Raw genomic sequence first — 22,782 nt, 5'->3', positions numbered from 1 at the left:
GTGACAGGGACAATAAGTTTTTGAATATTTTTTGGCAGGAGCTCTTGAGGTTGAGTGGGATTGAGCTCACTCCTAGTACGAGCTACCACCCACAGCCGGATGGACAAACAAAGATAGTTAATAAATAGGTGGAAGGGTACCTTAGTAAGTATGTTTTTGAACAACAAAGAGTTTGGATTAAGTGGTTACACTTAGCAGAGGACTGTTACAACACTACCTATCACATGTCCATTAGGATGACACCTTTTATGGCTTTGTATGGGTATGAGGCTCCCAACTTCATGGATCTTCTTTTTGTGGACAGTAGAGTGCCTAGGGCGAAGGAATTGTTACATGAGAGTCAAGAAATCATGGAAACCTTGAAGGAGAACTTGCAACAAGCAGAAAATCAGCAAAAGTTGTATGCTGATGAACAACAGATAGAGCGCTATTTTTAGGTTGGAGAGATGGTGTATCTAAGGCTGCAGCCATATAGGCAGTCCACTCTTAAGAAGAGTGGAGTAGAGAAGCTTAAGCTAAGGTTTTATGGGTCATTTAGAGTTACTAGGAGGATTGGGGAGGTTGCCTACGAGCTTGAGCTACTAGCTAACTGCCGAGTACACAATGTTTTCCATTTATCCAAACTCAAGAAGGCTCTTGGACACAACATGGTGCCTTTAGCCGTGTTACCACCATTGGATGAGGAGGGGAAGCTAATCTTGATACTCGAGGCTATTATTGATTTCAGAGAGTGAGTTCTTCGGAAATAGGTCTTCACAGAGTATTTGATCAAATGGAAGGATTTGCCAGTAGAGGATGCAACTTGGGAAAGTGAGCAGATTTTACACCATCCAGAGCTGAAATTGCTTGAGGACAACCAATTCTAGAAAGGGCGGACTGTAATGTACCTTCCTAACTAGTCAACAAGGTGAACCATTAGCCTAGTTAGTCGAGTTCCCATAGGCTAATGGGTAAGTGAATAAGTAATTTTGGAGGCGTTCTACTTGACTTGGATGTAACTTTATATTTTATGTGGTCTAGGACTTTATAATTAAATAACATAAGGTCTTAAGTGAAAATTAAGATATTTCACTTATTTAATTTAATTATTATAAAGTTAATCACTTGAGGGTCTCATCATCATAAGTTGTTTTTAAGAGACAGACGCCTAGGGAGTCATAAGGTGACTTAATAAATTAAAAATAAAAGACTTAGGGTGGCGTCCAAGATGGAGCTATAAAGGTTTAAAATGTTAATACAATAAGCCTGCATTAGTAGTGGAGTTGTCTTGGGCTATGGGTTTGCTCCCCATTGGTCTCGGGTGCGATTTCGAGGCTTGGTTCGCCCGATGCACGTGGCTTGCGGGCGTTTGCGTACATCACTAGTGGACTAGTTGTAATGTCCCCTCCTTAGTCCTCTCAGATTTTTGGTGGAGGTTGACCTACTATTGGGGTCTCATAGGTTAGCGGGTTGGTTTGGGACCCAACCCGGGGTTGTGGAATCCAGTTTGGGAGCTTTGCAGGTCTTCCAGTTGGTTGTGGGGAGTTATTTCTATGGTTAAAATTGGAATATTAAAGTTGGCCTTATGTGAATAGTAAAAGGTGAATAGTAATAGAGAAACATAAGGATAATAGTGAAAAGTGACCCCCCTACCTAGTAACTCAATGAGAAATAGACCCTCAAACTCAATCTTACAGGTCTTCCAGTTGTTTTTAAAAGGGGGCCATTTTGTTAATGAGAAATAGACTCTCAAACTCAATTTTAAGTTTTTAAGGCCAAAAAGAACCCCTCTCATGGATCGAACTTCTTGGAGAACTATAAAAAATGAATTTCATAACATTTGGGCTCATTCTTACCTCTCCATTTTTCAGACCAGCAACTTGCATGAGAACTTCAGCAACTTGGGCTTCCAGGAACGCCAACTCTTGGAAGAATTGAGGGATCTGGACGAAAACCCATTTCCGCAGGTGACAATTTCCATCATAATACAGCTTTAGTGTGCATATGGCGGCCTCTTTGTGGAATCTTTGAGCAGATTTATCAGTTAGAAGGCAGGGTTTCTTCAATCAGTTGCACGGCTGACCTTTTAGAGGTCATTTCCATCTTTTTCCAGCTCTATTTCAGCTTGCCACTCTATTTTGGGTAGAAGGGTTTCAAACCCTAGCATGTACTTAGGGTTTTAACGTTAATTGAAGCTGATTTCCATTTTTCTATGGGCTGGAAACTTGCATCAGATTTATGAGTTCATGTTAATGGTATATATGCTGAACTTTTAAGCAAATGACAGTTACTTATTTACCTTCCTTGTATGTTATGCAATGTATTAGTTTAAATCAGCAATCTCTCTATGTTATTTTCAAGAATCTTGCATAAAAAACTTCAAACCCACTCAAACCAAAACAAAAACCAGTCAAACCTCATCCAAATATACACTGGCCAAAGATTTATCAGCGAATAAACACTGCACATAACATCCTAATTTGGGTCAGATTGGATAAAATTGGAGTGGGGATCTTTCACTAGTTTTGCCTCAACTCGCTCCTTCCTGACCCGAACTTGGCAGTAAGTAAGTCCAAGGTATGGCAGGCTGGGCGTTGGGTTGGGTCACGCAGATACTTGTAGTGTAAAGAAAAAATAAAAAATAAAAAATAAAAAGCCTAGAGGTGGCATCTAGGATGGGAGTTATAATATTAATAAAATAAAGTGTTTTGCCTCCAATTTGGATGTGGGAGTTAGGACAAAAGTGGATGGCCTATTTGAGGTCAATTGAAGCTTAGATGAGATCATTTTTCATGTTATTGATGTTTTGAAGCTTTGGCTACAGCTTCCCTGGAGGCTATCTTCTGGGTTAGTGAGGATGAAGCCCCTCATTGATGACATCTTTAATGCTGTTGAGAGATACAGTCTGGGAGATTTGAGTTTATTTTCCTACAGGCAACAAGTGGATCCAACAGAATAAATAATTTATTCATTAACAGGGCTGTTGCAGATTTCTAGAAGCTGAATTCACAGGATTTGAAGGGTTTGATCAGACCAAATTGGGTGTTTAGAGCTGTAGGCATTATTCCACCATTCCACTAGCACAAGTTTAGTTGTTGGATTCATGTGACTGTTTTGTTTGGTAAACTTTAAAGTAATATCAGATATGTTGTTTAGAAATAAAAGGAATGCTTGGGTCTAATGTTCAAGAAGCTAGGTAGCTTGGGATATTGAAATGTAACTTGTATGGAGATTAACCTTAGTCATTTTAAGAATCCTCACATTTTAAGTTGTGGAAAGATTAGGTCTTTAGGCATGAGTGATCACTAATAGTGCTGAAACTTAACTCTTCAATTAACAAATAAATGCTGAAGGCCTAGAAAGTTTAGGGTATTTGGAGAAACAAGAGTTCACTTAGTTCCCATGATGAACTGATCTTGCTTTAAGCTGGAATTTAAAAGATGAATGAATTCTTAGATCGTTTAAGGTGCGCATTCAAGCATTGGATGTGGCAATCCATTTTATGGTAGTTGTAATTTGCATTTCTCTGATGAATGTTGTGTGTGAAAATGCAGGCTATTCTTGGTGGAAAAATAAATGTGCCAACTTTATCAGGTGACATGATGTTGAAGGTAATCAATTTTGTTTGCAAACTTTCATTTTTCTTTGTTTTAATAAATTGTTTCTATTTTAATGCTACTTTGAGGGATGGCAGGCATGGTTCCATGGGGCCACGGGTATTAGAGATGAGGGGATAAACCTCACAAATTTAAATGGTTCACAAGGGTGTTGAGGACCATGTCCTTGATACATAAAATTGAAAAGTTCAGAAAGAGAGAATGTTAGTGATTAGTCATAGATAGACACAATGAAATCGCTAACAGTCATGAAAAATGGTAAATAAATGCACATTTCACTACTTAGTATCCACAATGAAATAAATTACACAAATTGAGCTGGAATACAACTATATGTTAAAACTTAGTATCTAAAAAAGACATACTTTTGCATCCAAACATCACCATCATTAATCTTTAGAAATGGCATACATTTGCATCCAAACATCACCATTAATCTTTAGAAATGGCATACATTTGCATCCAAACATCACCAAGAAGCAATAGAAACAATAATAAAACCATGAGAATGGCTGAGTCAATAGGTAGAAAACTTGAGTTGAGGAGAAAAACACTCCCATCTCCACCATGTAATCAGCCAAGTATATCAAATAAATGTATAAAGGTATAAACATGACCTACAAAGCCTGATTACAAGCTACAGCAGCACCAATGTACATGCACATGCTGTTTTTTTCGAAAACCATCCTCTAATTATGCCTAGTATGCAAATCTTCTTTTTTCCAAGGTCAAACATGAGTGCATACTGCATACCTGCGTGTGGTCACCAAAACTGGTATATGTAACCTTTCACACACTTTCCAATAGACAGGACATGGATTCCAATGCTTAGAAGCAGAAATGAACAGTTACAATCCTTCAAATTCCATGTTTTGTGTGCACACAAATGGGTTTGTCTGTTCCCATAGAAGTAATTTGCCACTAGGTTTTCAAAATATGCCATTGGGTCTTGTGAGTTTTTTGGGGAGAACATTTGTTCATTGCTTGTGTAAGTGGTGACCTCACCAAAAGTGGGAAGACACCAAAGTTTTAAACATGCATATAAGTCCGTCTTCTCCCCCAGGATGCTTCAAATCACCCCAAGTTGTCAACAACTCCGTATACATGTCATCAATGCTCCAAATGCAACATAAATTGACTCATTCATGTGATAGGACTTCTTGACAAGTGTTCTTTGACTGGAAGGGAGAAAAACTGACATTTCTCTTATGACCAAGATCCAATTTTTGGATTAAAATCTGGAAAATAACTACCTTGCCCGAATCCTTGTCTTAGCATACTCCCATCTTGGAAACTAGGAAAAACATTTTTTATAAGAAGTAATAAATTAGTATAGTACATAATCATTAAAAAACTTAATTTTTTATCATTTAGACATTTTAATTAATTTAAAACTTTATTTTATAGTTCAAGCTTTATGGATGTAATGTCCCTACTATTTAGAGATCATTAACCTGCAAAACAGATTGTTAGAACACAACATATAGATATATATATATATATATATAATAAACCATTTTAATTCACAATCTATTTTTAACATTGAATTAGCATGTTCATAATTTTTATCTAAAAAAGGATACGAATGCCATACGAAAGTATGTCCTTAGGCGGCTATGAAGCTCGCCTTCTTGGAACCCCTTGGTTCCAAGCCCTTTAGGAAATCGAAGTTGCGTTCGAATCCTGTCTTGGGTGTAACCTCTTACACCCAAGCCCTTCAAGGAAGACCCTTGTCTATTCCTTGCCTTGGGTGATGCCTTCATCATCCAAGTCCTCAGAGGGGACCAGCCAGATCCGTCTCTTCTTAGTTGATGTTTAGTCAACTAAGCCCTATATATGCATATCAGCCTTCAGTATATACTGCCCTTGGGATTATTATAATCCCTCCTTAGACTATGAGAGTTTCCTCCCTATAGCCTCCCTTGTGTGATTTCATTCATAATACATTCCTTTGCATTTTCATTTACTATTTCCTATTTCATAATTCACATGTACATAGTTTTGTATTCATTACCTATATTCATAAAATGTCATTAACCATTACTCACATGTATTCCTTACATACATTCCTATTACCCTGATATGTATTTTTCCTATCATTCTCTATTTAAGATTCATTCATCATATATGCTTACAACAAGTTCTTCCTATTTATTAATATATATATATATTAACTATTCCTCTATGTATTGACGTATATATATATATATATATATATATATATATAATGTCCCTATCTATCTTTATGCATTTGTACTTATTAATGTATATATATTAATTATAATAATTCATTACCTATCTTATATCTCTACATTCATTATTACATCCTATCCCTATTATCCTATATAATACATATAGAATAGCATTTATATATCTTAATGCAAAAACCATTATTATATTCACTACTTACCTGTCTGCACGTATCCTCCTCTGCAGTCCCTCGTCACCCCTGCGCTTCCTCCTTTTCTTCCCTCCCTTCAGCAGCCTGCATTGGGTGGGTTAAATACCCTCCCGTGGGGAACGGGGTGACGGTTCGCAGCCTAAGCTGCGGCTACCGTCACACCATTTCCCTTCCAAAGGAAGGGGTGTGGCGGTAGACCCAGCCTGGGCTGCGTTTCCCGTCCCACCATTTCCCTGCGCGGGGGTGGGCCTTACCATGCACTTTATTAAAGTGCGTTACATAGTGCATTAATATTAATAATAAACTTATAAATATAATAAATGAAATACTAATTATTTAATTTCTTAATCCTTAATCATTTAAAATATTAAATGGAATATATACATTAATACACCTTAAACTTTTAATTAAATTACATTAATTAAATATCAATGTTAACATTATGACCTCATTAGATAATTGATTTTGTCTTTTATTTATATATATATATATATATAATTTTTATAAAAAGCAACCTTATATTATGCGATGCGATGGGGATATCACAATGGACATTTTTCTTCATAAACGATTTTCACCCAACTTAAGAATTCTGTTTGAATTTTTTCTGTAGCAAACACGAGCACAGACTTGATTCTTGTGACATGGATTTTGCCTAGTAATCTTCTTTTACATTGTTCCTAAATTTTATCTTTGCTTGTCCCATTTGGGAGAGCTATTAATCTTTATGTTCTTGCAGATACCAAAAGGAGTTCAACCTGATGATGTGGTTGTGCTTAGAGGAAAAGGTATTTAGTTTCCTGTGTATTTTTCTTTCAAAGGTTGCACAATGAAAACTCTATTGCCATAATCTTGGACTGTAAATTTCAAATTCTTACTACTGTAATTGTGCTATTAAGTTTTGGAAGGATCATTCTTTTGGTAATGAACATCTGTAGGAATTCCTAAGCATGTTGGATTTATTGACAAAGGAGATCAATATGTGAAATTCTGCGTGAAATTACCCATGTAAGTGTTTTTATTGTGTTTTTTAAAGCATTTTGTTTTACTTTCATTGTGGAATGTAGCTACTATTCTTGCACTTCACCTGTTTTAAATTTTAGAAAAAGTGGCCTGTCTGACATGATATTAACATGAGTTTTTCAACTCGTTGCTTTTTTTTGGTTTCTGTTTCTTCTAGTCAAATTCTGCATCTCCTTTATTGATTTCTCAGGCATCACATTGTTAAAGTACTAATCCTATCCAAATTTTTTTTTTTCTATTAAATATCAGAGAACATAATACAAAAAAAACCATCCACGAGAGTATCACTGTCAGTTATACAACATACAGTAGTCTCAGAATAAAGCCCTCAAAAACTAACTACAGCCGAAGAGTCAGAAGTAAATAGATAAAAAAAAGGATCACCACATAAGGTCATTGAAATATGGTTTCCCCATCCGGGGAGCTAGAGTCTCCAACATTTTCAATCCAGGCTGTCCATCCCTGCTCCCCCTCACTCCATCTCAGCACTTTACCCCAGAGTATAGAGTCCACATAAGGGTGGATGACAGCTTCAGCTACTGGAATGTCTTGCATCTGGGCCTGCTGGCTCCTGGGATTCTGTTTATTGAGCTCTCTCACAAAATTCTCCAGGCCAATTTCAAATGGAGATCTGTCACTAGAGAATCTGGACCAGGTAAAGCCATGAGAAATTTCTGAAGTGAACATCATTGCTGCCCCATCTTGTAGCAGCCTCTCAAACTTTCTTCGCGCAATCCTCATAGCTACAGTTACCTGCACATTAATGTCATGAAATATAAGTATCCTAAGAGACTCAGTAAGGTTACTGTCTCTGCCATTAAACAAGTTATCATTCCTATATTTCCAAATAATCCACAATATTTCAACAGAGAAAAGAGACCAAAAGAAGTTAGCATATTTGTTTAGGCTTTGGATATGACCAGTCACAATCTCAAGAATACTAATATTATTACCAATAAATAGACCAAAAATCTTCCAAGTTTCTTTAGCAAATAAGCAATCAAAGAATATATGATTTATAGACTCAGGGACCCTGCAACAGGAGAAAAGACTGATATCCCCACTGAGTGTATGGATGGGAAGCTTATGAAGTAAAAGGAGCCAGCAAAAAAACCTTTTCTTGGGTTCAACCGGTCTGTACCAAAGAGCATCAAAGATTTTCTGCCACCAGACAACATCAAAATTGACATTCCAACAGGAATTAGCATGGGAGCTAATGGAATCACTATCAACAAGGAGGGTATAGATGGCTTTAGCTTTGGTGTTAGGAAGCAGGGAGCTGTCAGGCCATTTAAAAGAGCAGAATCTGGATCAGAGCAAGGCCTGGGAAGACAGAGAGGTGAAGAGGCTTCTTTGAACATAGTGTAGGTTTTCTTATGGGAGAGGGGGATGTTATGTCCGGACATAATATCATTCCAACTTAGAAGATGCCCATTTCTAATAACATCTGAGAACTTTTCAAGACCTTTTGTAGCCCAAATTTTAGCAGAGCAGCCCTGTACCAAAGCCAATGGCTTATCATTGTATTTCAGATTCCACCAGATAGAATGTTCACCACATACATCCCCATTCTCCCACACAAGACCATTGTGAGAGATGAAGCCTCTTACCACCTCCCAGGCTTTCCAAATTGATCTGAAGACAGGTGATCCTGATATCCTAACTTCAAATTCCCTAGCAATAATATCACAAAGACTCAAGCCTCTCCAATTAGGGCCTTGTTTAGGAACAGACATACTAATATTGTGTCTAACCAAAATTTCCAAGGTTCCTCACCCTGTAGGGCTCTGGAAATCCCTTTGGCAGCAAGGGAAATTCTTTGCCATCTCAAATCTTTGAGACCTAATCCACCTCTGTTCTTGCTCATAGTACACCACTGCCAGTTCACCGCATGTCTTCTCTTGCCACCTCTACCATCAGACCAAAGAAACTCCCTAATCATCTTTTGGATATGACAAAATTGGTAATTACTGAACAACCACGAGGAAGTGTAATAGATATTATATGAGGATAGGATCTTCTGATAGACTTGGGCCCTTCTAGCCAGAGAAAGATAATGCTTATTCCATTTTCTAAGCTTATTATCAATTTTACATCTGACCCATTCTCACATAGCTTTCAAATTAGGTTCAACCGCAAACGAAATACCAAGATACCTGACCAGATGATTGGGCCCTCCCTAACTCAAGGAAAAATTATTGAACCGGACAGGGCTTGCAACTTCCACCCCAGAAGAACAGATTTGGAGAGTAAAATTTTGCTTCCAGAGGCTTCACAGAATATATCAAGTTTAATCCCACCCAATTTTTAAAACTACATTTCTGAAAATGTCTTGCAAGTGGAAATACTAATATTTGATGAAAGCAGATAAAATGAAGTAGAATTTTGCACAAAAGATAAATAACTTAAAAGAAGAACCACATATCATTTTGGTGGGACTTTAGCTGTTAAGACATGTATTTATGGGGTGCAAAATCCTAAGCAGTACATAGAACAGATGCATAAACAATTGGTTTTGATTGAAGGAAAAATTGGTTTTGAAGGGCATCTGAAACCTTTTGTAAAATTCTGTCTAACAAAATAAATATTGCAGCACAACAATAGACCGATCACCTACAATGAGCCACCAAGAAGGATACAACAACCAGGAACAAAATATAACGGAACTGACCATAAGACAAGAGAGGCCCTAGCAAGACCAATCAAGGAGGTTGGAAGCTGAGCTTGACCAAAGAGCTTTGAGGAGAAGGTTGATCCAAATGGGTAAATCAAAGATTCATTGAAGAATCAATCTCATCTACCAGATTTGGAATATTTTAATCCTTTAGGGGGGCTCCCCTCTGGATCTCAATATAATCCTCCACATCCAAATCCTTACCAGGACTCAAAAAGGAATAATGAACCAAAGTGCTCACAACGCCTTAGAATTTTCAGTGGGACTTACACTAGAGGAGCCCAAAACATTCCCTTCAAAACAAGTCTTCCAGGAAGAAGGGAATCTTTGAAGACTTGGCATGATTGGAAAAAATGTCCAACTCTATGGTAGTGAGAGCACACCAAAGAGTAAGATTCAAAGTGAATAATCTAATCCCAAAGACTGACTTTGGAATGAAACTTAATAGTTTTTAATAGAAGCTTAGCAATCTCAACGCAAACGCAAAAATTCGGGAAAAAACTAAATGTTTCATGTTTTTCATGACCCCGTCTATGGCTAAAAATGAACCTAGAGCATTAGTAATACCTCAAAAGATCTCTTCATGCTAGAATTGTCGAGGAAGCACTAAGAGCCTTACCCAAATAGGGACCTAGTTGATTTTTTCATTGGACGCATCAAATCCGGCTGTGTATCTTTTCAGAAAGAGGATAGATTTGTCAAAGAACCACAACACACCAAGCCTGAGACCCTTGCTCTCTTTAAGGTTTTTGTAGGAGATAGGGAAGAATCTATTTGCAATAGCAACCACTTGCGGTCGGCCAATATCATTCCATCTCTTCAAAGCCCAACTATTGAGTTGATATTCGGATAGGGGCTTGAGAACCTCTCAATGAGAGCATTCTCCATAGAAGCAATGACTTTATCAACAAAGGCATTTGGAATCCTAATAGAGAGGCAAGAACCACTAGGTCAAGCAATCTAGTGATAGCAAGCTTCTTCTTCTCCATCTTAGCTTGGATAGGAATGACAACATCCAAAACCCTATCAAAGAGAATCCCCTCACACAAAGACATTCACAATAACATCCTTTACAATTGGGGTAGTCATCATACCCTACTCCACAGGGATGGGGAAGGGTTGAAGAAATCCCCTCATGAGGGAACTACCGAGGTCACTTGACCTAGACCCAGAGCACATAGACTTAATAGGTGTTTGCAAAATCTTCCTCTACACTTCATGCAATGTTGACATTGAAAAAGCATCCGAAATTCCATCCAAGAGAATACCGTCACACGAAGTGGAAGAGAGGGATTCATTGCTGACAACATCCTTCACTATAGCGGAAGCCATCATACTATAGTCTGTAGGGATGGGAGAGGGTAAAATAAACCCCCTCTCAAGGGAACAACTAAGGTCACTCGACCCAAACCCATAGCACACAAACTTAATAGGAAATTTTGAACGGCATGTTTTGGAGTTGGTAGTCTAAGGGCCATTCTTTGGGGTCGAGTTTATGCAAAAAAACGTGGTGGTTTTTTCTTAAAACGCTGCCAAAAAATGTTATTTTGAAGCCAAAAATGGAGAAGAACTTGCCAAAAGCTTCCTGTAAAACTTAACATTGCCAAAAATGTGATTTTAACCTATGTTCCATTGAGTTCTTTGAAGGGGAGACACAAGGACGTGGGTACAAGTTTAAGGGATGAGGGGACCAAGGGCTTATGTTTGAGGACAATGATGGGCTGGTGGTGCAAATAAATATAGTACTTGAAAAATTAGTTATAAAAAGATGTGTAAGGAATACATATAAGAAGTGTAAATGAAACTTTGTCACACTATGCAAATTTTACACTAATAAACATTAAAAACATGAAAATGACTACATTAAAATTTGAACATTAACAATGGTGGGCAGAATTTTGGAACTTTGGGAGCAAACCATGAATCAGTATAAGAATTGTAAATGTAACTGTGGCATACTAAGTGGAGTTGTTTGGGGATGATGATGGGCTGGTGGCATAAATATAAATAGTACTTGAAAAATTAGATATAAAAAGATTTGTTAGGAATAAGTATAAGAACTGTAAATGAAACTTTGCCACACTATGTAAAGTTTACACTAATAAACATTAAAAACGTGAAAATGATTGCATTAAAATTTGAACATTAACAATGGTGGGCAGAATTTTGGAACCTTGGGAGCAAACCAAGAATAAGTATAGGAATTGTAAATGAAACTTTGGCATACGAAGTGGAGTTTAAAGTTTTAAATTAATAGACATAAAAAACATGAAATGATTGCATAACAATAAGAATGCTGGGCGGTGCCCCACAAGGGGCAGTGGGGGTCTGGGGGTAGAGGCCCTAGTGGGGTCAAGGGACAACCATTTTCATAAAATTTTTACCTTTTTTTTTAATTTCCTGAAGGACCAAGTTTCTAAGTGGGGGCTATGGGAGATTCGTAGCCATCCTCGGGATGGTCAGGGGACCCAATGTCTCCATGGCTGTGGTTGTTTGGCAGGGGGATGTCCTTGCCCCATCCCCGCATCCTAGTGACATCTCCGTCCTCAAAAGGCTAGGAAAATTGGGGGGGGGGGGGGGGGGGGGTGCATCCTCGTGTTTCACTGATATTAACTGTTATTGTTGTGTTTTTGAATGTGATTTCTGATGCAACCTAGGGCCCAGTTACATTTTGTTCAACTGTAGGGATGTGGCTCCACGGTGTGCAACTGAGGCCTTAGATATTTGATGAATTTCACATCCATGTTTACATGGAAATTGTGGAAACAAGTCTCCTTGAAATGTCCTTCATAATTGTTGTTGGCACATTATTACCAAGGTTGCAAGATATGCCACCTCTCTCTAGTATGGATACGGGTACAATTTTGCCTAGATACAATGCCTACCCCTACCTAGAATTAGGGTAAATTTAGAGCAACGTCAAATATTTCTAGATTAAGCATTTTGAATAAATTGTATCTTTTTGAAGTAAAATGCAGTGAAAAGAGAAAACCCTTTGTGGTGTGCTTTTCTCGCTGTTTACCATGTGTTTTTCATTTAATTTCCTACTGTGTTTTTATATTAAATTCTTAATAATTATGTGTTAATAATATAATATTATATTTATTTTAATATATATTGTATCACAATATTTAAAATATTACTATCTAATAGTTATATTATTAATAATTATATATTATTACAAGAGTTTTACATATTTTTATTTTGGAAAAACCTAAAATGAACCGAGCCCTCAATAAACTTTTGCTGGATCCATGTATTGAATCCACGAACTTGAACTAGGATTCGAACCAGAACAAGTAACTTAGGTTTTAAACAATTGTTTGAAGGGTCTCTTTCATTCAACGTGCTGGATTGTAAGGGAATTTTAATAATTAGCGAGCAAACATGTTGATTGTATTTGTGTTGGGCATTGACCTAGTCATACTCAATAATATCATGGAAATCAATAATATGTTGTACAAATTTTATGTCTTTTTGAAGAATATTTTAAAAATTCGTGTATATTCAATGTTCAATAAATTTGTCATGTTATTGCCAAGCTTTTCCTTGCGTTTTTAAATTTTTTGGGCTTGTCGAGCCATTGCTGAGTTCGGGTTTTTTTCAACTATGGTCCTAGGGATGGCCAATCATCCTTATGGTGCGTCCTAATTATGCAACATAGTTCATAAATGTTTTGAAGATTTGAAATTGCCACCTATTATGTTGTAAACATACATGCCCCATTGCAAGTGGGGAACCCCTCTTTTCATTGGCTAGCTTAGGGTTTTGTTTAGTTTAGTTGTAGTTTGGCAACAATAACAGAGTCTTGAGCTTTTGAATGAGAAGAGGAGTTTCATTTTGTCAAATCCAAAGGTGAGTTGAGAAGTGAAATTGTGAGGGAAAGTTCGAGTAGGATGCAAGTGTGAAGATGGAAAGAGTGAAAATCTGAAATTGTGAAGTACAAAGTTTTTTTGATTATTGCAAGGTTCCCTTGCAATCCCGCCATATATTGCATAACTCCTCTTCATCTCCCACCTCACATTACATGATCAAGTGCTAGGTCTGCCATATATTGCAAGACTCCTTCAAATCCTGCGAGGCATTACATAAGGCTTTCAAACTTCTGCCTTGCATTACAAGAGCACCCTCAGTTCCTGATTTGGATTACATGAGGTCATGAAAATCCTGAAATGCAATGGACAAGATCTTCCAAACCTTACTCATCATTACATAATTATATGTGTTTGCAATCCTATCAAGGTGCATGAGTACGTCAGGGCCGACCTAGGATCTGAAAGTAAGAGTTTCCTCCCAATATGTGTAAAGGCAAATGAAAACGTGAGGAGTGGAGATATAGGTTGACCTTAACGTGAAGCAACTGGTCAAAACATGCGAGGGAGTGAAGAGTTGAATCTTGCAAAATGAAATGTGTGGATCCCCAAGGTAGCTGACCTCAAGGAAACATTGCAAAGTTTGAAATTGTAATAACCCACTCTACTAACCCAAGAATTAAGACTGTATATTTTATTTTTATTTTTATTTTTTTTATATTTATTTATTTATTTGTGTTTGATTCAATCGCATACTCTGGGCATCTATCCAACCGGATTAGGCATTCATCCATCCGGGATGAGCATCTAATCATGCGGGTTAGGCATCTGTCCAAACAGGACCGGAGGGTTCATCTATCCAATACAGGGTAGGCATCTATCCAACTTGGGATAGGATGTGCTCTGGCCAGAGACTTAGACTCATCGGGACCATTCGTGTCTTGAGTCACTCTCTAAGAACTACACTGCTCTAATAGGAGTGCACCGAGGTCATTGTCCTTAGGAGTAAATAGAATAACATAGTGCAAGCTCGAATTCCGTCTCGGAATTTGGCCTAAAGCCTCGGGAAGTCAAGTGAATCCATACGGGATTCCTTCCGAGTATGCGTTGATTTTTTTTTTTTTAATCTTCCAATTAGTATTTGCACCATTGATTAAAATACCAAGGAGCTTTGAGAACCAACTACTCACCCAAAACCAAATCCTAATCCCCATCCTTGAATGCCTGAGTACAAGGGACAACTTCGTCCCTAGACTGCCTACATACCCGTTTCGGCATGGGATCAAGGCATAAAGTATGTAGTTCTTTTTTTCTAGTCTATGGTTTAATGTAAACTGTTTTGGTGGGTAAGCAACCCTTTCTAGGGTCAATGTCCTAGACAGTTTCTCTACGGTTGCTACCCACGATGGTAGCTTAAGCAAAGGGCTCAAGGTGGCCTATTGCTTGTGGCCTCAAACAACTAGGTCCTATTTCCTATCATAAGGGTCACCCTTGACCCATTATCAATTGACAAAAAAAATACAATCATCAAGATAAAATAAAATTCTAAAAGCATCTTACTCAACCAACCCTAAAGGGGGTTTTCTAAGGTTTAACTGAGCGGATGTAAATTCATTAAAGATTATCTTTTTAGATTATTGATCCAAGGGGGATTACCCGCCCCTTGGATTTTAACTTCCATGTGGCCCTTATTCCTCCCTGACAATTTATAGGGACGATGCCACAGATGCCGTTGTTGCAGCTTTATTAGGCGTTAAGTGCAGTAGTTCAACACGACGACATTACCCGTAAGCGTGACCAAGAGGCACCATAGATACCGAACACTGCTAAGGTTTTTGGTTTTCAACTCCTCTTTTTTTTAGTTGCCTAACTAGGAATTTAAATTTGAATCCATGAATACTAATACAACCATGAAAATGAAACTAAGAAATTATTGCTTGAAAATTGAAAACTAATATGTAAATTTATGCGTAATTGTAAGGAACACAATCAAATCATCTACTTTGGAATAGAATTTTATTGAAAGAAAACTATGATAATAATTAAAACTTTGAATCTTGAACTAAATACAAGAAGTACAAATTGTTGAAAACTATGATACTTGCAAGAGAGATAATATAAATGATTTTGAATTACTTATAAGATACTAAATACTTGGAACAAACTATTATACTTTAAGTATGAATCCTAATACTTGAAAGGTACTAAATTGCTTGAAATAAAATTAAATGAATAAATAGCAAGACTTTGGAATGAAATTTAATCCTTACTTGTTTGAAGGGAATACTATTTAATAAGTTGAACTAGCCCCTCCATTTGAAGTATCATAAATTTTTATCTACTAATAGTAACCTTCCTTTAAATATGGATTTTAAGAATACTTTGGAAATGGATTTGATACTCCCTTGTTTGAGTAAGAAACTACTCAACAATAAGCCTCAAATATATCACATATTTATTTGAAAAAGAGATTAGAAGGGAGTCTAACCACTTGCAAATAAATCCAATACTCAATCTCCTTGGACCAATGTTGAATTCATTACAAAATTATAATTGGTAAACCAACTCCTCTACTTGAAGCAACATTAATTTTAGATAATTTCTACGAAGGATAACCTTATCCATTCCGAAACTCTTCGAAATGAGCTAATGCTTGCTACTAAACCTTACTTCGAACTTAAGTTTTCTAACAAGTGATCATGGATTAGGTTTCTCAAAACCTCATATTAAGGTAAGCTTCCGATAATAACAAACTGTAACTTAATACATCTTCTAAGCTAAGACTCTCTAGACTTTCATAAAAGATGAGCTCTAAATTTGAGATTCTATAAGATAAGTTCAAGTTTAATAATATTTTGTGGTTGATACTAGTGTTCCTACAAAATAGATTATACCATAGTGGAAATTTAACTATGCAATTCATCACCGAATTTAATGAAACTCCTCCTTTTGCTAGGCTTATGTGCCTTTAAGAAATAAGTTTAACTCTTAAATAGACTTGTCTATTCTAAAGGTGGCACAATCAAATATATTTCTTCTCAAATTGAGGGGAAATAGTTTTATTAAACATTTATTCATATTGTTTGAAATATACAAAAAGGACAACTATGATTCTAACATACATTTACCTGAGAGGTAAAATTTAAGTACTTACAAAAATCTACTTGATGCCTGGAAATAACTTAAATGTTTGAAATGCATGAGGGGATTTATTTACTACCAAAATTTATTTGAAATTACTAGTGCTACCTGACGAAAGGATCTAATATTGTGGATTAGGTATAAGGAAATAATGCTTGAGAAATAATTAAGATTCTAATTCTATGATGGAAACACTTGCTTGAGAGTGAAGTATTAAGGAAACTTTCGAGGGGATTATTATTACTAAAAGGAGTAAGACTATCAAATCTATCCTTGGAAAACAACAAGTGTGTCTAACCAAACATTAATTACTTGGGATATATAGTTTGTTTCTGAGAAGGGAAAAATACACATATTTACAAGGAAGATAAATCCACTTAATTCTTAAAATTTGAGCTATGTGAAGGAACTCAATGTTTGAGATGATCGAGCTAGGTGAAGAATTCAAATACTTAAGGGTTGTTAGGTAAACTGCTACCTGGAATATTTGTCTTGTAAGAGCTTGTAAATTCAAAGTTTAAATAAACAAATCATAAGCACTCAACAAGTAGCCAATTTATAAGGGTGGATTCCCCTTCGATTAGTAAGATTCAAGGGTTATTAACAACTAAATAATCGACTCACAAATCTTTTCCTTTAGTCTTAATATAATTTTATCTGATAAAACGAGATATAAAAATCAAACTCTAAATTAATAAATTTGATTACAAACAACATTTAATATAACCTAAAGAAACAATTCTTAAATTACTAACAAATCAATTATATTTTAATAGAAAATAATTATATCTGGAAATCAAATTTATATTAATTAACAAACAAACAATTTTAATCGAACTTTAAATTAATCAATACAATTTATTTTATAAATTATCAAATTATATCAGTTATGCTCTAATTTCAAAATAAATTAATAAAATTTCGTTATAGCAACTCGAAGCATTAACTATCAAATTTACATAGCAATTTTATTGAATTCAAAACGGTTCAAGGGTGTGGGCTACCACTTAGAGCGGTTACATGAGTTGGAGGAGGGAGAGGGGAGTGGGTTTGCGGGCCCCTCATCCCTTCCCCCTGTGGACCACTAGCAGTGGCCGCAGGGAGTGGGGTCGGTGGGGACTATTACTGCCCAACCCACTACCCTCGTAATAAAAGGCTTTCAAAACAAAAAAAAGATCCCTTAAAAAAAATGGAAACAATAAGATCATAGCACCGACATACTTCATTGCACCGATTAAAATTAATGACATATATATATTACCATCCTTAAATAAACAATCACAGGGAAAATATTTAATAATGATTTGTGCTTTACTTATTATACGAGAGGTAAAAAAGAGAATTAAATCAAGGGTTTTGAGTTTTTGTTTTAATTTACAGAGAGGTGAATAGGTACATTCGTAGAGGAAATCATTTAGTCTTTTCAAGAAGATTTCGTAGAGAGGTAAAAGTATATCCATTTTATTTCTCAGAGGTGGATTTCACAGAGAAAACAAAGGATTTCACAAGAAAACAGAGAAATAAATTTCCATAGGTATATATATATATATATATATTTGGTTTCACAGTGATAGATTTTAACAAAGAATTAAATTCTCACAGAGATATACATATTTTGAGATGGATATATATATTTTTTAGAAATAAAGTTTCACAGAAAGAGAGGGTTTTCACAAGATATTAGTTTGCCATGCATTTGAGATAAATATAAATTTGTGATGAGTTTCTCTCAGATTAACATAATTTCTCAATGCATTTTCCATTGTATTTGATACAACATATTGGTAATAATACATATTGGAGATATTGTTTTGCCAAAAAAAAAAGAACACTTACAAAGATAAATCAATACAGAAATTTGAGTTCAAGAGGGTAGATATGTTTGAAAAGAAGATTTTCCTCACAGAGATAAAGCATGAGATTTATCTAAAAGGGCATCCAAAAAAAAATAAAAAATGATCTTTCCTTCTTTAAGAAAAAAAAGATTGATTAAAAAAAAAAAGATTGCTTAAGCATATTGAAAGAAAGAAAATTTTTGTCAAATCTTTTACATGCATTTTACCATTATCAAAAGAATTTGGAAGCATCGGAAGGGAGATTACCCTTATTTAATTTAGATCTATCTAAATAATCGAAAGAGGGTTTTTGAAAGAAAATAAAAATAAAATCTAAAAGAGAGATAAAAGATAATTCATTTAAAAGTACAAGATTCATGAAGAAGTTGAGGAAATCCAACTTCAGAGATCCCAAGAACACCTGCATCCAAATACTTGTCACAAGAGAAGAATGGAGGCACATAAAGCAAAAAAGCATAAATGCTTTGAAGAAGAAAATTATCATTTAGAAAGGGAATCAATTTTTAATGAACAAGTACAATACAATCCTTATAAAAGGATAATAGAAACCCTAAAGGTATGCAACCCTAAAGAAACCCTAAAGGGATAATGTGTATTTAATAATTAGAATAATTATTAAATACCTACAATATTTATTAAATGCCTTAGTTTAGCTTAAGCGTAGAGTTTAATAGACTAATAATTAAATAAATAATTATTAGCTAATACAAGATAACTCTAACACCCCCCCTTAAGATGAACTTAGGGAGTAGCTAAAAAAACTAAATGCATGAAGCAAAAAATGCAACTACATGATAAAGGCAAATTTGGGTCTCGGCAACAAGGCCTGATGAGGTACCCAATCACAACCAAATCTCTATGAACTGGAGAAATAGAGAAAACCACATGGGAAAAAACTCTACTCCAAAAAGAGATGGAAAAGCAAGAAGAACACCACTGAAGCAGCAAATAGTTGCAAACATTGCCGAAGAGTAACTACTGATCTGAAGAACCTCCACTAAAATAGAACATGACCAGGTAGAGAAGACTGTAATCTGCATAAGTGCCCTCAAATGGCACTACTCGAATCAGATGGCAAACAAAGGCAAACAACTAAACTCGAAGATATAGATGGCATGAGACACCAAAGCCTGAAGAGCTGATCAATCGAACCAAGGAAGCATTAGAACCAACAGGACAAACCTCCCCATAATGCCGAAAAGGGAGAGGGATAGGTACACTGAAAAGAACGACCAACAAGAACTGCATGACGAAGAACCAGGAACATCGAAGGTGCAGAGAAAGTACATGGTGTCGTGGAAGAAACACTCACTTGACACACATCATGAGGTGAATGTCGTGGAAGGAACACTCACTGGACAAAGGAAGATGGCAAACAACAGGCAAACATCAACCCCCTCATGGCACTTTATCAATAGTGCTTGTACAACAAGGCACAAGATGTGCATGATCCCAAGTAAACAATGCATGATGGCACTTTATCTCAGTGCATTTGCATAAATACAAGCTACAATGATAAGAAGATTGGAAATAGAAACGAGAACCAAAATAGAGACATCCTACCTAGAGAAGAGATCCCAGGACCTAAAACAACCAAGATATCCACCAGAGTGCTGAAAAGCAAAAAACTGAATAAAATATGCATGGAGAAGAACCTGGAAATAAAACTCAGATGGCTGGAAAGTACACAGCACATGCTTTCCAAAAATATAAACTTTTCGAAAAACAGAGGTCGGATGCTCATTCTATGGCCCTTGGAGTGCAAAAAAGAGACCTCACTTTGATTGGAAAAAAACACAGTCAAACAGCAAAATTGGAAAAAATTACCAACATTACGAGGTCCGGCTCGGAACCAGCTTTCCGACGTCTATTCGTTTTCGAAAAAACGACTCCGAATGCCCAAGATATGGCCAAAAAACCAAACCCCTCTTTTTTAGCATAAAAAGGGTAAAAAAAAAAATAAAAAAAATATATATATTTTTTTTTTGACGAAAATTTTCTCACACATTTGCAGGTACAGCCGTACGGATTTTTGTGCCTCGTAAAGTGTGCCAATGAAAAAATCATGGCCCAGATGCACTTGTCACCGAAATAGGTCGAATGATATATCAAAATGAATGGAAACGCCCTTCGGAAGCCAACGGTGAGATCTGTTTTGGCCCAAACTGCTTTGTTTTTTTTTAATGATTTTTTTGACGAATTTCTCAAAATTCGTGCAAAAAAAGGCAAAACCAAAGAAAAAATTTCATAACCCAAATTTGTCAAAAATTGACAAATTTTATATGGAAATGGGGGTTTTGGGGCATTCTGAGCTTAACAGTGGGGTCCGTTTGAGCCCAAAATGATAAAAAACAAAACAAATACCCCAGATCCAATAAAAAACTCTGAAAAAACTTGAAACCCCCCTCCAAAAAATCTTCTGAAAAATTAGGGACAAGCAACAGCAGATGTAGGCTTTGATACCATGAAGAAGTTGAGGAAATACAACTTCAGAGATCCCAAGAACACCTGCATGCAAATACCTGTCACAAGAGAAGAATGGAGGCACATAAAGCAAAAAAGCATAAATGCTCTGAAGAAGAAAATTATCATTCAGAAAGGGAATCAATTTTTAATGAACAAGTACAATACAATCCTTATAAAAGGATAATAGAAACCCTAAAGGTATGCAACCCTAAAGAAACCCTAAAGGGATGATGTGTATTTAATAATTAGAATAATTATTAAATACCTACAATATTTATTAAATGCCTCAGTTTAGCTTAAGCGTAGAGTTTAATAGACTAATAATTAAATAAATAATTATTAGCTAATACAAGATAACTCTAACAATTCACACATACAAATAAGCGAATACAAGGGGGGACCCTATATTGGACGAAGCACTTGCTGTTGAATTCTTCCCAATCTCCTTGCTAACCTTCTTCAATCCATCCTTGAAGCTTTCATGAAAATTCTTCATCCAAAGTTAAGAATCCTACTAACCAAAATGACTACCAAATTCTATTACTACTATCAAGAGCAATCAAGAACTCCAGGAATTTTTTTTTTTTTTCCATCCAAGACTATGAACTCTCTTCTTTTCAAAGCTTGCATAGATTATATAGAAAAAAATACACCCATTCCACTTCAAGAGAATTAATTGGAAGAAACTTCATTCAAAAATTAATTATGACAAAGTGGGGGTTACATGCACAAAATGGAATTTGAAGGGTCTCTTCTAGAATCTTCTCCTATTCTCCTACGACATGTGCTAAATTAAAATACTAAGAGAATAAATAATTCCCAAATAAATCTTATGTCCTCATATGTGTCTTTGCTTATTATTTCCTTTTATTTAAAGTTCCAACCATAATCAATCTATCTTACCTACCTTTCATCACTCATAGAACCGATAAGATAGTAGTAGTAACAATAATAGTAATATTAGTAATAATAATAGTTGTAAAAATTATAATAATTATAATAGCAAGTCTTATCAAGTTTGGAAAAGAGGGTTATGACAGAAATATGTTAATTAAAACAAAGAAAATTCCAAGGTGACCGACCTACTTTTAAGTTTGATGAGATCCCTATAAGTAGAAGAGGACAACCACCATTTACTCATTCATTCAAGTGCAATTCAAACAAGACTTAAGGAGCAGCACAGATTCTAAGTGCGAGTTACAACAAAGATAAAGCAAATTTGCAATAGTAGAAATAAGTGTGAATTTAATCTAATTTCAAGAGCAGAAAGGAGTGATTTCAAGCAGATGCAAGGTCAATTTCCACCAAATTAAGCAAGACAAAGTCCAAATTCTGCAAGACCTCTAATACATGACCCCTCCAAATCTCCGCCAGGTTATGCATGAAGACCTTTTAGATCCGATGCAAGACATGAACAAAACTCCAACCTACAAATACAACATTAAAACAGTCATTTCTACATGAATCAGTTCAAGGCAGAACAAAGGAGCGAATTCAGGAGCAGATCAAGGTAAATTTAAGACAAGGAAATCAGATTCAAACAAGCTTGAAGAATTTGAATGCACGAGGAGGTTCATGTTGTGCAATGAAAGGAGGTGATCCCTTGAGCGAAGTACAAGTCTTTTCACATCAAATCTGAGTATTTTTCCTCATCATTTATACATTTTCCAGATTTGAAATTCCATTTCCAGAAGAAGGTTCCAAGTTTTGAGAATTCATTTCCAGATTTAGAGGGGGTTTGTCAGTTTTATTATGAAGAAATTTTGATGATATTGTAAAATCCAAATGAGTTTGTTTCATTAAAGAACAATTA

The 22,782-nt window shown here is 35.8% G+C and overlaps 1 protein-coding gene across 3 annotated transcripts in view; it reads left to right on the top strand.

Annotated features, from left to right (window-relative positions):
- Window positions 1-22,782, top strand: part of LOC131031554 (chaperone protein dnaJ 1, mitochondrial) — a 216,897-nt gene that overhangs the window by 138,384 nt on the left and 55,731 nt on the right. For all 3 annotated transcript variants that reach the window (XR_009103056.2, XM_057962694.2, XM_057962695.2), the window contains exons 15-17: window positions 3,534-3,590; window positions 6,737-6,785; window positions 6,936-7,005. Coding sequence is in view for 2 of the 3 variants with exons in the window: in XM_057962694.2 (XP_057818677.2) it covers window positions 3,534-3,590; window positions 6,737-6,785; window positions 6,936-7,005 (176 nt within the window). In the remaining variant the exon portion in view is untranslated. The remainder of the gene's footprint in view (window positions 1-3,533; window positions 3,591-6,736; window positions 6,786-6,935; window positions 7,006-22,782) is intronic.

This window comes from Cryptomeria japonica, chromosome 8, assembly GCF_030272615.1.
Source record: "Cryptomeria japonica chromosome 8, Sugi_1.0, whole genome shotgun sequence".
NCBI classification, from domain to species: Eukaryota; Viridiplantae; Streptophyta; class Pinopsida; order Cupressales; family Cupressaceae; genus Cryptomeria; species Cryptomeria japonica.
This window is presented reverse-complemented; position numbering and strand designations above follow the sequence as displayed.